This window comes from Macaca mulatta, chromosome 8 (assembly GCF_049350105.2).
Source record: "Macaca mulatta isolate MMU2019108-1 chromosome 8, T2T-MMU8v2.0, whole genome shotgun sequence".
Classification (NCBI taxonomy): domain Eukaryota; kingdom Metazoa; phylum Chordata; class Mammalia; order Primates; family Cercopithecidae; genus Macaca; species Macaca mulatta.
The window spans coordinates 40,398,268-40,414,482 of record NC_133413.1 but is presented as its reverse complement, the minus strand read 5'-3'; the positions used below and the strand labels follow the sequence as shown (position 1 = coordinate 40,414,482).

Here is a 16,215-nt window from a genome sequence, read left to right as displayed (position 1 = left end):
ACTCTATACGAAAAAGCACTATTATCCCCCTTTCACAGATGGGAAAACCGAGATTTAGAACGCGAAAATCATTCCCCAAGGTGCACAGACTCCAAAGTCCACGCTACCAGGTACAATCTCAAGGCTGCGGCGTCTCTTCACCTGTCCCCCACACCCCCCCAAACTGCAGCTATGTCTAGGGCCTGACATTCCGGCGCCCTCTGGGACGCGCTCAGATGCAGGGGCGCAAGCGCCAAAGGAGACCAGGCTGCAGGAAGAGAAGGGCAGAGCGCCGGACAGCTCGGCCCGCTCGGCCGGCTCCCCCTCCTCTGGGGCCGCGGCTGGAGAACTACAAGGCCCAGCAGGCAGCGGCAGGGGGCGGAGGCGGAGGAGGGACCAGCGCCGGTGGGAGTGAGAGGGCGAGCCCTCGCGCCTCGCCGGCGCACAGCGCTCGGAGCGCTCCTTCGGCCACAGGCGCGGCGTCCTCGGCGGCGGGCGGCAGTGAGCGGGAGCCGGGACGCTGGTGCAGCCGTAGCGCGCGGAGGAACCCGGGCTGTGCCGGCAGCAGGGCCACGTCCGGACGGGACCGAGACTCCGCGTAGCGCATTGCGGCGACCTCGCCTTCCCCGGCCGCGAGCGCGCAGCTGCTCGAAAAGCCGCGGAACCCGAGGACTTTCTCCCGTCCGAGCTCGGGGCGCCCCACAGGGCGCACGGTACCCGTGCTGCAGTCGGGCACGCCGCGGCGCCGGGGCCTCCGCGGAACGATGGAGCCCGGTCTGCAAGGAGCGTGAGACGCCGCCGCCGCGGTCTGGAAAAGAGGGGCACAAGGTCTGGAGACCCCGGGCGGCGGACGGGAGCCCTCCCCCCGCCCCGCCTCCGGGGCATCAGCTCCGGCTCCATTGTTCCCGCCCGGGCTGGAGGCGCCGAGCACCGAGCGCCGCCGGGAGTCGAGCGCCGGCCGCGGAGCTCTCGCGACCCCGCCAGGACCCGAAAAGAGCCCGGGGGCGGCGGGCCGGAGCCGGGGACGCGGGCACACGCCCGCTCGCGCAAGCCACGGCGGACTTTCCCGAGGCGGAACCTCCACGCCGAGCGAGGTAAGAGTCGCGGCGCCCCCGGATCCGGGGCTGGCTTGGCGTCCCGAGCGGCCCCCGGCGCCGGAGCCTCCCGGCTGCGCGCTTTGCCCGCCGCAGCCCAGCCGGGACCGGCGCCTCCCTCCGCTCGCCGCCCGCCCCCTCCACCTCCCGGCTCCCTCCCGGGCGATCCGCGCCCCCCTTGGGTCTCTCCTCCCTTCCCTCCGCCCGCGTCTCCTTCTGCGCCCCCTCCCTACGCTCGTCCCGCCGCTCTTCCCGCTGCCCAACTTTTCCGCCAACTCGCGCTCGGGAGCTGGCGAGGCGGCGGCGGCTCCTCGGTGAGTCCTGGGAAGGACAGGCCCGGGGCGAAAGCGGCGAGGCCCGCGGTTTCCTGGACTGGGGAGGAGGGCGGGAGTGGGCGGCGAGGTGGGGTGCGTTGTGTGTGTGTTGTGTGTGTGTTGCATTCCACTCCATCTCTTTTTGGTCCCCTTTTGGGGATTCACCCCCAATTCAGCAGGTAGCTTTGGGCTCAACGCTAAAAATCCAGGACATTCCTCAGTCCTTTTCCATCCCCGCTAAACCTGGGGTCCGGGTTGTGGGCGAATGGAGTAGGGGATGAACTGCAGAGGACGTGGAGGGCTAGGTTAGCTTCTCTTGGAATAGGCTTTAAGGAGGTGTCGTCACCAAATGGCTGAATCTGCTTGAGCTGAGAGCGAAAAACGACTCCGCTTTCCAGAAGGGGTGATCTTATGACTTGGACGGTCTCTGAGAGGGTCGGAAGTTTGGGGAACGGGAGGACGACCCACAGTCGTTAAGCCGAGGTATGGGACGGGGGCGGGAGGGCCGTTCCGTCCCAATCTCGTTCCTGGAGGTGGGGGAAGGGATGAGGTTTTTGTCCGGTGCGGTTCACTCGGCAGCGATGCGTAGGCTTCTCTGGCCCAGACCCCTCTGCACCCCGCTTCCCCTCCCGTTATGTTTAGGGTTGGGAGAAAAGGGAGGCTACGACCCATGTTTGCAGAGGAATTTGTGGACCTTGTAGATGGGGTTCATATAGAACACACGCCCCCTATGAAGCAGCCAGACACTTTTTTGGTGGTGGTGGGGCGGGGGGTGTGAAGCGTGTTTCTTGTTCTGGTCCCAGAAGCTATCAACCCGTTTGAAAAACATTACCACGATGTCTTTCTCCCCCAGCCCTCCCCCACCCCCATTTTCCAGATGTAACAGCCGCATCTGGTTCCGTTTCACCCCACACGGGTACACCGCAGCCGCGTTATTAACTTCCCTCTTCCTCCCCTCCCCCTCCCCCAAATTGAAACTCGGATTCTTCAACTCGTCTTGACCACCTCCCTCCTTAACATTTCTGGAGACATGGAGATGCGGCGTTGAGAAAAGAAAGTTCCCTTGGATCCCGAGTTATCGAAGATCTCACTAAGTTAGTTGTTCGCCGCCGCTAGTGGGTGGCGGCGGTCGGGGTGCTTTCTGGATTGCGCAGAAAAGAGGCATCTTGGGAGATGGGTCCAAGGTTTTAGGGGGTGGCATTCGCGAACGGTTCATCCGCTAGACTAGGGGAGGCTCTTTGGCTGTGCGTCTGGCCAGAACTGGCCTTGACGATGGAAGTTTCTGGAACCAAAGCGTTGCTTTCTCTCCCTTGTGTTATAGCTGGAGCTGCGAGAGCGCCTGCCCTGCCCGGAGCCCGCGGTCCCCTCTCGGCCGCCCCTCGGTGGCGTCACGCGCCCCTCCCGGAGCGAGCCCGGTGCGCTGGGCCGGGGGCGTGGGCGACTGCTGCCAGAGGCGCTCCCTGTGTGTTTTTAAGGACTGATTTGGGACGCATCCCCCGGAAACTAAAGTGGGGCGTTTTACCATTTAAGTAACGGCTACAGGTTTGAAAGCGGGGGGTTGGATTGTCCAGTTGTGTTTGGTAATAGTCTTTGAGGCAGGAAAGCGCCTTGTGGTCCAAAGTTGCGGGAGGGTGGAGAGAGTCAGTCTCTCTCACCCTCTTCTTTCCAGCCTCTCTCAGATTGAAAACACTTCTCTGGTTTCCTTCTTTGGGCGGTAGTTTTGGAGGCTGTAATGAAATCGCACTTTCTCTAGACGTGGTAATTAAGGTGACTGTTTCCTCCGCAGATGTGCCCTACCCTTTGCACCTCCGGACCAGGGCTTTTTTTGGAATACTATCTAGCCTTGAGACTGTTTAGCAGAAAGTGGCCATTTTCCTCCCTTGGCCCGGGCTCCCGGTTTCCTCCCTGAGGCTTGTTTAAAAGCGAAGTAGCAGGGCCCCGTGGGACGCGCCTTGGTCTGGTTAATCACCCCCATCCCCGGGTCATCCACCTTCCTCTCAGTGACCGAGGTTCAGCAGCCTCTGCTATTGCCGTCCCGTCTGTGCCCAGGGCCTGCCTCCCTAATGACTTGTTTACATATCCTACCCCCAGTGGGTTAGGAGAAGCTCCGGGGCTGCCCCGACCCTCCGAGTGCAGGGTGTTTGGGGACCGGGAGGCTGCTGGGGCCTGACTCCAGCTGGGAGGGTTATGAACTGCATCAGTGACGAGCTCCTTGAAATATCTGTTGCATTTACTCTTAGTCATAGCTGAGTGTCAGCTTTTTAATGAGGTTCATCCAGATTGAGAGCCACTTGGACTTCACTGCTTGCTTTTCCAAACATGCCTGCAGAAATGCTCATTTTCCAGGTATTTTTCCCAGTACAGATTCGGGCCAGAGTGGGCACCGCTTGAACAATCTTAGGGTGCTTCTTTTCCTTGACCTCTGGCCATGGAGGATGTTAGAAAGTTCCATTAGGTGGCCCTTTGATAGCCAGGGAAGCAAAGGCTCAGGAAGAAATGGCGAAGTGTCCCCCACTCCCTAGGGGCAGAGGATTAGATACGTCGGGTGCATCCCTCAGGCTGGGCTAGCTTTATTCCTGGTGGACTCCAGAGGGCAAGAAAATTGAATTGAACACTGGGTAGGCAGACTCAAGCCTTAGAGACCAAGGAAAATCCATGGGTTTTTCTTTTAGTGGTGTGCTCTTTGTTTTCAGTATTGACCTGAAACAAGACTCCTAAAATGGGAGATTTGCTGGTGTGAACTTGGGGGTTTAGCAGCGGGCTTCTCCAAAGTTTTTTTTCTTGCCTCCGTTTCTAAAGTGTCTTTTGTCAAAATGGCTGTTAGTTACAGAACGTCCTAGCAAAGTTTGAGCCTGTTGTTGCTGGAGGAAAAGGCATTAGAATTGATTCAAATGTCTTATTCTGAAAGGGCCTCACATCACTTGATGAATTTAATTTCCTCCTGGGAAATTTGTGTCTTGCATTTGTCTTCCCCAGAGCTTTGTAAAAGGCCTGAAAGCACCAGGGACTGGTAGGAGTCCAGATGCAGAGCTTTAGAGAAGATTCTGGTGTTCCCAGAGAGGATGAAATGTCAGACTTGGGCTAGGATATTTGTTTTTCCCCCTAAGGTTGCATCTACTTTAAACAGAAATTGCCTCCTCACCACCATTTCTCTCTCCCCTGCAATGAAAGAAACCATGTTTAGGGCCCTCTCTCCCATTTAATAGCACTCACCTGGGTGAACTATCCCAAGAATTTGGTGGGGTTCCACTCATAGTACATCCTGTCTTCAAGAGCAAGGTTTTCTAGATTATGTGCAGCAGTTGTGTTCGCCAGGCTGGTCTTGAACTCCTGACCTCAAGCGATCTGCTGGCTTCGGCCTCCCAAAATGCTGGGATTACAGGTGTGAGCCACCGTGCCTGGCCACTTATTGCTAATTTTTTATATGTCTTTTACTTCCAAGGACAGGTAGACTTTTTTTTTTTTTTAACAGAGACACAAAAAATAAGCATTTCTCTTGGACCAACTAAAATTTTGCAAGCTGAGCTAAGTAACTTTCTCCATGTTTATTAAGTACTTGCCCCCTGCCCTCTCAACATGTGAGTAGAGAATGCTCACTTTGGGGAAGAAATAAGTCTTACTCCCATCTGAAGGGAATAATGTTTTGGTATTACTTCCTTAATTCTGAAGAACCAAGTTGTCCAGAAATTTTCTCGGTACCCTTTGGACTACAGTTTGGCTGGTTAACAAGGGATACTAGCTAATTGCTTTTCTCTGATATTCTGAGCCTCTTTTTCTGGAGGAGTATCTGTATCAGTTGCTTTTCATCAGCTCTTTTTTTTCCTTCATTCACTTACTCATCCAGTTAACGAACATGTTGGCATCTCCTGTGTACATACTAGGTGCAGAGAGTGTTAGCAAAGGTTAGGGAGGCACAGACCCTGCTCTGAAGGAGCCTGCAGTTTCATGGGGAGAGAAGAGAATGAAGAACATAAATAATAATCATATCATGTGGCCTAAGCACCATGTGAGAGGGGCTAGTAATGTGGTTTGCGAATTTGGAGGAATAAAATCCTCCAGCTAGAAGAGGCCCAAGAAAGTCTTATGGAAGAGACAGCTTCTTAAGGTGGGGTTCAGAGAAAAGGGAAGGCCTGGCCTGTTGCAGAACAAGGAAGGGCAAAGAAGAAAGTCTTGCACAGAGGCATGGAGGTTGCTTCGAGCTGTGGTGCCCTATAGAAATAGAACATGAGGCCGTGCACGGTGGCTCATGCCTGTAATCCCAGCACTGTGGGAGGCCGAGGCAGGCGGATCACGAGGTCAGGAGATCGTAATCATCCTGGCTAACATGGTGAAACCCCGTCTCTACTAAAAATGCAAAAAATTAGCTGGGCATGGCGGCGGGCGCCTGTAGTCCCAGCTACTTGGGAGGCTGAGGCAGGAGAATGGCGTGAACCCGGGAGGTGGAGCTTGCAGTGAGCGGAGATCGCGCCACCGGGCTCCAGTCTGGGCGACTGAGCGAGACTCCGTCTCAAAAAAAAAAAAAAAAAGAAATAGAACATGAGCAGCTGGGCGAAGTGGCTCATGCCTGTAATCCCAGTACTTTGGGAGGCCAAGGCAGGCGGATTGGTTGAGCCCATGAGATGAAGATGAGCCTGGGCAACATGGTGAGACCCTGTCTCTACCAAAAAATACACAAATTAGATGAGTGTGCTCATGTTGTCTGGTAGTCCCAGCTGTTCAGGAGGCTGAGGTGGGAGGATCACTCGAGCCTAGGAGGCAGAGGCTGCAATAAGCTGTGATTGCACCACTGCACTCCCACCCGGGGGACAGAGGAAGACCCTGTTTAAAAAAAAAAAAAACAGCCAGGCACAGTGGCTCATGCCTGTAATCCCAGCCCTTTGGGAGGCCAAGGCGGGTGGATCACCTGAGGTCAGGAGTTCAAGACCAGCATGGCCAACATGGTGAAACTCTGTCTCAAAAATAAAAAAATTAGCCGGGCTTGGTGGCTCATGTCTGTAATCCCAGCTACTTGGGAGGAAGAAGAATTGTTTGAACCCGGGAGGCAGAGGTTCAGCCGAGATTGCGCCACGCAACCCCAGCCTGAGTGACAGAGCAAGACTCCATCTCAAGGAAAACAAGAAAGGAAGAAAGAAATATAACATTATAACATGAGCTATGTGTACTTTCAGATTTTCTAGAAGCCACATTGGAAATTTAAGTTAAAAGAAAGAAACAGGTAATTTTTTTTTTTTTTTTTTTTTTTTGAGACAGAGTCTTGCTCTGTTGCCAGGCTGGAGTACAGTGGCGCAATCTCTGCTCATTGCAACCTCTGCCTCCCGGGTTCAGCGATTCTCCTGCCTCAGCCTCCCGAGTAGCTGGGACTACAGGCGCGTGCCACCACGCCCAGCTAATTTTTGTATTTTGAGTAGAGATGGGGTTTCACCATGTTGACCGGGATGGTGTCAACCTCTTGACCTCGTGATTCGCCCACCACAGCCTTCCAAAGTGCTGGGATTACAGGCGTGAGCCACCACACCTGGCCAAAATTTGTTTTTTAATTAACTTGTTTAGATTTTAATAATTTATTTAATATAACTATATTTCCAAAATATTATCATTTGGACATGTAATCAAATATAGAAATTATTGATGAGATACTTTACATTTTTTTCATAATAAGTTTTTAAGATGCGGTGTATACTTTTTACTTCTAGCATATCTGTTAGCACCAGCCACATTTCAAGTGTGCAGTGGCCACCGTGTGGGCCACAGATCTAGAATATAAGACATGAAGATGGAGAGTGAGAAATGCCTTTGGAAAGGTTGGAAGTTCCTGTCCTCCTGCTGCCAATTACCAGATCTCCTGAGAGTGCTGTCAAGGAGTGACTCAAAGCACTACACAATGAGAATTATAAATATCTTAATATTATATGTGAAATACAAATACATAATACTTTACATTCGATTGGTACTTTAAAGAGGAGAGAATGAGCACATTCACCCACACCAACCATTTGAGCCTCGTAATCACCTGTGATGTAGCTTCCTCTAAGTGGGAAACTGAGGCTCAGAACGGTTAAGTGACTGTCCCAGGGTGGCAGGATCACAAATGGAAGGGCATGAATTCATACTGTCTCCAGCCGACAGGAATGAAAAGACTCAGGCTGGGTGTGGTGGCTCATGCCTGTAATCCCCGCACTTTGGGAGGCCAAGGTGGGTGGATATCTTGAGCTCAGGAGTTCATGACCAGTATGGGCAACATGGTGAGACCCCATTTTTAAAAAATATACAGCAACTTAGCCCAGCTGCTTGGGAGGCTGAGGTGGGAGGATCACTTGAGTCTGGGGGATGGAGGTTGTAGTGAGTCGAGATCGTGCCACGGCACTCTAGCTTGGGTGATAGAGCAACACTCCGTCTCAGAAAGAATAAAAAGACTCGGCCATGAATTCATCAGATAATTTTTCTTACGTAAATTTTGGACAAGGAGATCTGACCTTCACAGAAGGCTTTTCTCTTAGAAGTGGGAGAGCTGCAAGGTCACGGTGGTCCAGCCAGCCCCTGCTGTCTCACCAGATACTGTCCACCCTTTATGTTGGATCAGTACTCCAGTGAGAAGACAGCAGGCACTTTCACCCATGCAGCCCATTCAGTCTTCATAACCACCTGTGATGGAGGCAGGGCAAGTAATTCAGCCCCCTGCGATGAGTGGGAAACTGAGATCTGCCCCCTGCCTCCTCCCCACCGAGGACCTCTGCATGCAGGCGTGAATCCCAGGAGCCTGGCTGATATTGGAGAGGCAGGGCGGGGGGGAACCAGCTGCAGGGTCTTGGAGGAAGCTGCTGTGTACACCTGCAAGGCTGCAGGTCACATCTGTCAAGCAGTGAAGGAAGGAAACTGTTCCTAAGGGATTGGAAAAATTCATTAATTAGTAGAATGAGAAACTGAGGTGAAGGAGGAGGTGGCAGGGTCCAGACAGCATGTGGACTAGTGGCCTGTCACTGTGTTTTTTGCAGGCGGGTGGCATGGGGTGTATGCCCACTTCTTTTTCCAGGAGTTGGTGCCAGGAGGCCAGGTTTTCTTAACATCTTTGTTTTATAGATGTCAAACCTGAGGGCCAGAGGGGTAGGAGAGGAAGAGACTTTTTGCACCTTTTTTGGGAAAGAACGAGAGGGAAGCTGGCAGATGAATTTGCAGTGCATTGACCAGGGAGCTAAGAGAGGGCGGTCTGCAGCCAGCCCACACCTGGGAGGAGGCGGCAGGTTTTTCTGGGGACAGAGTGGCCAGGTCCAAGCAAGCTTAACCATCTCAACATGACATCACTCTTTCCCATTGGAACCTGAGAACTTGTTCAATACTCTGGCATTTACCATGGGACCTGGGTTTTCTTGGTCAGGTATGCATTTCTGAGTGACAGGCCTGCATCAGGTATATCTTTGGGATGTAGTGAGATGTGGAATATGGGTTTAGGGGTATCCTCTGGCAAGCACTGCTTCTATCCGGGATCTGGGAATGTGCCCCATGCAGTGTCCTAGATGGCCCATCTGTGGTCTGCTTTCAAGGGTCTTTCTTTTAGTTAGTTGGTTTTGAGACAGGATCTCACTCCGTCACCCAGGTGGGAGTGCAGTGACACAATCTCAACTCAATGCAACCTCCACCTCCTGGATTCAAGCAATTCTCGTGCCTTAGCCTCCTGAGTAGCTGGGATTACAGGTGTGCACCACCACGCCCAGCTAATTTTTGTAGATTTAGTAGATGAGGAATTTCACCATGTTGGCCAGTCTGTTCTTAACTCCCGACCTCAGGTGATAACCCGCCTCAGCCTTCCAAAGTCCTGGGATTATAGGTGTGAGCCACCACACCCTGGCACAAGGGTCTTTTGACCAACGGAACTGCAAATCAAGGCTCTTTTGTTACCAGAGTTACCTTGGATTTGCCTTATCTACTTGGTTTGGAGAAATTGAGTTTGCATCAGATGGAGTCAGGCTTGATCAGTCCCTTATTTACTTCCTCCCACCATGTCCTCTAATATCCAAAAACTTTGAGGCACTATTACATGCTAGCTACATTTCCTTGGGTAAAGTACTTAATCTCTTTGAGCCTCAGTTTCTCCATTGCTTAAAAGGAATAATGAAACTTATCCCCCATAAGTTTATAGTGAGGAATAAATGACGTTTTATAGTTCTAAATTAGTTCTACTTAGGGCATCCGTGGTACATAGTGGGTGTTCAGTATTCATTTCATTTTGTCTTTTTTTTTTTTTTTTTTTGAGACGGAGTCTCCCTCAGTCGCCCAGGCTGCAGTGCAGTGGCGAGATCTCGGCTCACTGCAAGCTCCGCCTCCCGGCTTCACGCCATTCTCCTGCTTCAGTCTCCCGAGTAGCTGGGACTATAGGCGCCCGCCACTACGCCTGGCTAATTTTTTGTATTTTTAGTAGAAACGGGGTTTTACTGTGTTAGCCAGGATGGTCTCGATCTCCTGACCTCGTGATCCGCCCGCCTTGGCCTCCCAAAGTGCTGGGATTACAGGCGTGAGCCACCACGCCCGGCCTCATTTTGTCTTTTCTAATTCCTTTGGTAAATTTAGAAAAATGAAATTTTGAGAAATGTTTACTTCTCTTTTGATTTGAAATCATTAAAACATTTTAGTAAGCCTTGGGAGGGAGCTAGTGGTGTGGCATGTGTATCCCGCTGGCCAAGCACATGTGAATGAAGCCAAGAATCCAGGGGCTTTTCTGCCAGCCAGCACTGACTCACTTGCGAGGGGCCCTGCCTGGCTCGGGGGAGGCAGGGCTGAAGTACCACATTAGGGCATGTTCCGGGGAAGTAGATTCTCTGAATAACTTGGATGGCTCCCTGGAGCATTTAGGACAGAAGCCACCTGGAAGATAGAGATGGTCACCCCCACGTAGCCCTGACAGTGCCCAGAAAGTCTTGTCACTTGGTAAATGTTAACAGCTATGATCCGTTCTTTAAGACCCTGGGGAGTTTTAAATTTTACCCCTCCAGACCTGAGAAGGGTAAAGGGCTGCAGATTCTGTTCTTTTAACTGGGGCCAGCGTGAGCCATCTTTGACTCAGTGCTTGCAACAGCCCTTGATTCTGCAGTGGGACCTCCTAGGACCCTTTGCCCCCTGCAGCTTCTGGACTCATATCTGTCAGATGTCACTTGTCACCTTCTAGCATCAGGGAGAACTGGATCCCTCCTGGCTCCACACTCTTAGGCTCTTTGTAAGTAGCTCCCTCTGCAAGGGAGGCTGGTAGAACTATGGATGTGATTCATACAATTTTAGAGATAAAAAGAAAGTACCCAGGAGGTCATTTATTTTAGCTGCTTCATTGCATAAGTCGGGGAGTTGAGCATCAAGTCCAGCAGCTACTAACTAGTTATCTCTGTACTTGGCTTCCATTTACTAGTCCTTAGCTTGTTCCATGATTCTTCATTGCCCCTTATTTCTCACCAGAGGGACTGGTTGGCCCTAGATGGAGTGGTCTTTTTTAAATTTTCTTTTTAATTTTTTTTTGAGACAAAGTCTCGCTCTGTTGCCCAGGCTGGAGTGCAGTGGTGCGATCTCGGCTCACTGCAAGCTCCGCCTCCCGGGTTCACGCCATTCTCCTGCCTCAGCCTCCCGAGTAGCTGGGACTACAGGCACCTGCCACCATGCCCAGCTAATTTTTTTATGTATTTTAGTAGAGACGGGGTGTCACCGTGTTAGCCAGGAGATCTCGATCTCCTGACCTCGTGATCCGCCCATCTTGGCCTCCCAAAGTGCTGGGATTACAGGCGTGAGCCACCACGCCCGGCCTTCTTTTTAATTTTTTGAGACAGTCTCACTCTGTCACCTAGGCTGGAGTGCGGTGTCGCTATCTCAGCTCACTACAACCTCTGCCTCCTGAGTTCAAGCAGTTCTCCTGTCTCAGCCTCTTACAGGTGTGCACCACCACGCCCAGCTAATTTTTGTATTTTTAGTAGAGATGGGGTTTCACCATGTTGGCCAGATTGGTCTCGAACTCCTGACCTCAAATGATCTGCCCACCTTAGCCTCCCAAAGTGCTGAGATTACAGGTGTGAGCCACCGCACCTGGCCTGGGCGGAGTGAAGTCTTATGCTGGGGAGCCATCGGCATGCTCAAACCTCCTGCAATTGTAGCACACTTTGTAAAGCTGTTTCCCGCAAAAGGGCAGAATTATTTGGGACTTTCATGAGACCATTCACTTGGTAGCACATACTACCTGGAAGTTTATACCTTGGAAAACCTCATGATGGTATTCCCAGGCTTGTACATAATCTACACTCAAAACATAGCTGTAGAATTGAACTAAAGCATCCTTCTGTCCAATTAAGACATATAACCTCTTTTTGAGACAGAATCTCGCTCTGTCACCCAGGCTGGAGTGCAGTGGCGCAATCTCAGCTCACTGTAACCTTCATCTCCCGGGTTCAAGTGATTCTCCGGCCTCAGCCTCTAAAGTAACTGGGACTACAGGTGTGTGCCACCATGCCTGGCTAATTTTTTGTATTTTTAGTAGAGACAGGGTTTCACCATGGCCAGGCTGGTCTCAAACTCCTGGCCTCAAGTGATGCTCCTGTCTGGGCCTCCCAAAGTGCTGGGATTACAGGATGCACCACCGCACCCAGCCAGGACTGATAATCTAATTCATTGTTGGGGTAGATTCACAGTTTTCTTCTGGACGCCTTAGTAAGTCCATGCTTTAAGCAGCCGCCACGTGGCATGCTTTACCTTCTGTTTCTCCTTGCCCCTCCCCTACCTGGACCCTCCTAACTTTTGGGGTTTTTTTTCTTTCCCCAGGGTCAGTTTGAAAAGGAGGATTGAGCTCAAGGTGGAGTATCCATGGAGGTGTGGAGCCTTGTCACCAACCTCTAAGTGCAGAACTGGGATGTGGAGCTGGAAGTGCCTCCTCTTCTGGGCTGTGCTGGTCACAGCCACGCTCTGCACCGCTAGGCCGTCCCCGACCTTGCCTGAACAAGGTAAGGTACTGGCTGGGGGCAGCCTGGACTCCTGGGCCTGGGAAACAGGATGGGCTGGGAGGGAGGTGATATGGTTGCAGGTAATGTGGTCAACAGGGAAGGCTCCTTCCCAGGTGGAGCAAAGAACTCCCTTCCTGCAGGAGAAACTCTCAAGATACCTGGGTTGGTTCTGGTCTGGTTATAAACATAACTGACTTCATCAGAGGTTGGGGTCATGAAGGCTGGTGACATCCATTTACCTGAGGTGACATGTTTGTGGGAGTTAATTTGTGCTTTTCTCTTTCTGAAGAAAGAATATCTGATTAGGACCCTAGTGTCACACTTTAACATAGGTGATGTATAAAATGCAGCTGGTGGTGCCGTGGGGAGAGAATGACCTTTGAATTTGGATGTAGAACTTGGGTTGGAGTACAGGGGATGTTGTAGGAGGTGAGAGCTTGCTAAAGACCTCTGGCTTCTAGAAAATTGTTCCAGAGCCACATCTTTGCCAGGCATGGTGGGTCACACATGTAACACCAGCACTTTGGGAGGCTAAGGCAAGAGGATCACTTGAGGCCAGGAGTTCAAGATCAGCCTAGGCAATATAGCGAGACCCCATCTCTACAAAAAAAAAGGAAATTAACTGGGTGTGGTGGTGCACGCTGCTAGTCCCAGCTACTTGCTACTTAGGAGGCTGAGACAGGAAGATCGCGTGATCCTGAGTTGAGGCTGCAGTGAGCTATGATTGCACTACCATGCTCCAGCCTGGGTGAAAAAAAGGACATCTTCTATAAAGATCAGCAGTCATGGCTCCATGCCTGCATTTTCCTATCCTTGATTGTATCTCACAGGTCCTGTCTGGGGGCCTGCCAAGTGGTTTGCTTTGGATAGGTAGTGTTTGAGGGGTTTTGAAGTGATTGAGACCCAGGAAGCATGAAGGAGCATGGAGACCTATGGCGTGTTGGAAATTCAGAGCCATCATCGGTAACAGGAAGGACTTACCCGACCATTCTTGGGATCTGTTTGAGCTGTGAAAAGGCCTCTTGGGAGATTACAGGTATAGCATACCTGGTGGCTTTCGAGGGACTTTGAAAACTAATGTATGGGCATTTCTGCTGCCAGAGGATAGTGTGGTTTGTGACTCAGTGGCTGGTCACACAGAGAAGGTTGACACAGTGGGTGAAAGGTTGGAGGTGCACGTGATGGTGTGGCTGTGTTCAAAAGGCTGCCACTCAGCTGGCCAGGGACCTATTTGAAGGATGAGTTATGGGTGAGAATATGTGTCCCCTGGATGGAGTTGGGGGTGAACAGGGAAAGTTGTGTGAGACTTTATAGAAGGTACAGTGTCTAGAGCAGGCATATTCATGTTGCTGTCAGTAACAGAACTGAAGGCAAGGTCTGAACTGCTGGAGCACAGTGGAGACCCAAAGTGGGAGAGACTGTCTGCCCACAGGGAGTTTATGGTCAGGAGGGGATGGGCAAGTACAGGAATAAGTAACACAGACAGACTGTGTTTAAACCACCCGGTGAAATTACAACCAAAGGTGATGGGAATGCAGAGGAAGAGGGGAACAGAGAGCACCTGAGATGGGCTTGAGTTCAGAAGGGGAAAATGAAGGGCCCTCCATGTTGAACAGCATGAGTGTTCAGAGGCAGCATGTATATGGTTTATGGAGAACAGTTTGCCTGGTGAGTAGATAGTTGGGAAGCAACACTTGGAAAAATTGGATTGAGTTAGCATATGGAAAGCTTAACGCCCTGCCAAGAAAACTATATTTAGGGCCGGGCGCAGTGGCTCACGCCTGTAATCCCAGCACTTTGGGAGGCTGAGGCGGGTGGATCACAAGGTCAGGAGTTCCAGACCATCCTGCCTAACACAGTGAAACGCCATCTCAAGTAAAAATATAAAAAAATTAGCTGGGCGTGGTGGCGGGCGCCTGTAGTCCCAGCCATTCGGGAGGCTGAGGCAGGAGAATGGCAGGAACCTGGGAGGCGGAGCTTGCAGTGAGCCAAGATCGTGCCACTGCACTCCAGCCTGGGCAGCAGAGCGAGACTCTGTCTGAAAAAAAAAAGGAGGAGAAGAAAACTATACTTAGGCCAGGCGTGGATTTTGCTGGTAATCCCAACACTTTGGGAAGCCAAGGCAGGAGGATTGCTTGAGCCAAGAAGTTTGAGACCAACCTGGGCAACATAGTGAGATCCTGTGTCTACAAAAAATAGGAAAATTAGCCAGATGTGGTGGCACATGCCTGTAGTCCCAGCTACTAAGGAGGCTGAGGTGGGAAGATCACTTGAACCTGGGAGGTGGAGGTTGCAGTGAGCCATGATCATGCCACTTCACTTCAGCCTGGGTGACAGAGTGAGACTGTCTCACCAAAAAAAAAAAAAAAAAAATAGAAAAAGAAAAGAAAACTAGACTTAAATGGGTAGATGTTGGGAAACTTGAAAAGTTTTGAGCAAGTAATGTCACAATCGGCTTTCAGAAAGTTAATTTGGCAGCTCAGTTTGGATGGCTAGGGGGAAAGAGTGAGGTGCACCTGTGTTTGCGCCCTGCTCTGCCACTTGATAACTGCATTATTTACTTCAACAAACTACTCAAACATGGTACGCCGCAGTTTGCTCATCTGTAAAACAGGGATAAATAATAAAGGGTTAAGTGGGATAATCCAGATGAAGCACTTCCATGTAAGGTGTTAGTAGTTGTTACTGCTGCCACCGCTGCTGCCAGAAGGATGAGGTTGAAGGTTGTTTTGAGTGTCTGGCTAGAGGAAGTGCAGGTACTGACCAGGATGGGGACTGGGAGATGATAAAGGAAGGAAAAAGTAGTAAAGACCCTATAGCAATAGCATCTGTGGGTTTAAGTAGGTTAGGTGTCAACTCTGGGCAACTGGAGACTAAGATGAGAGTGTAAAGGGAGGTTTGAGGGGAGTTGAGATTTGAGTCTGCCAATTGTAGACAACGATAAAGGAGTCGAAGTGCAGCGAGGACCTGGTTGAGGTTTGAGAATGTGAATTTATGATGGATCCTAAAGTACTTTCTTTTTTTTGCAGCCCAGAAGGGAGATGTGGGTCTCGGGCCTGGCCGCTTGTGGGCCAGCCCAACGGGATGAGTACAAGGAACTTTAGGACCAGAGTGAGGGTGCTAGTAGAGGAGGAGGGTGTCACGGAAGCTGCTGGGGCAGGGTGGAGGCTGGAACCTGGGGGCTGAAGGTCTTGATGAGCACAAAGTACTGGCCTTGTGAACAGAAGAAAGGGAGGAAGAGAGGTGGATGGGGCTCTTAGGAGGCCATGTACCCAGGAAGACTGACATTAAATGACCATTTTTTAAAAATCAACTTAACTGGCAAAGGCACAGTGGCTCCCACCTATAATCCCAGTACTTTGGGAGGCAGAGGCGGGAGGATCACTTGAGCCCAGGAGTTTAAGATCAGCCTGGGCAACATAGCAAGCAAGACCTCATCTTTATAAAAAATAAAAAAAGGTAGCTGAATGTGGTGGTACACGCCAGTAGTACCAGCTCTTTGGGAGGCTGAGGCAAAAGGATCACTTGTGCCCAGGAGTTTGAGGCTATAGCGAGCTGTAATTACCCCACTGCATTCTACCCTGAGTGACAGAGCAAGACCTTAAAAAAAGTGGGTTTTGTTTGTTTGTTTTCTTAAAGAGACAGAGTTTCGCTCTGTTACCCAGGCTGGAGTGCAGTGGCATGATCTTGGCTCACTGCAACCTCTGCCTCCTGGGTTCAAGTGATTCTCCTGCCTCAGCCTCCTAAGTAGCTGGAATTACAGGTTCTCGCCACTATGCCTGGCTAACTTTTATATTTGTAGTAGAGATGGGTTTCGCCCTGTTGGCCAGGCTGGCCTTGAACTCCTGACCTCAAATGATCCAC

General features: G+C 51.2%; 1 protein-coding gene across 20 annotated transcripts in view; it reads left to right on the top strand.

The window, feature by feature from the left end:
• Positions 1 to 421: 421 nt before the first annotated feature.
• The window catches only part of FGFR1 (fibroblast growth factor receptor 1), a 58,060-nt gene continuing 42,266 nt past the window's right edge, over positions 422 to 16,215 (top strand). For 7 of the 20 annotated variants that reach the window (XM_015145064.3, XM_077942384.1, XM_015145063.3 and 4 more), the window contains exons 1-2: positions 422 to 1,073; positions 12,173 to 12,351. In XM_015145064.3, the coding sequence (XP_015000550.1) occupies positions 12,261 to 12,351 (91 nt within the window). In that variant the 5' untranslated portion in view covers positions 422 to 1,073; positions 12,173 to 12,260. 20 annotated transcript variants of the gene reach the window in all.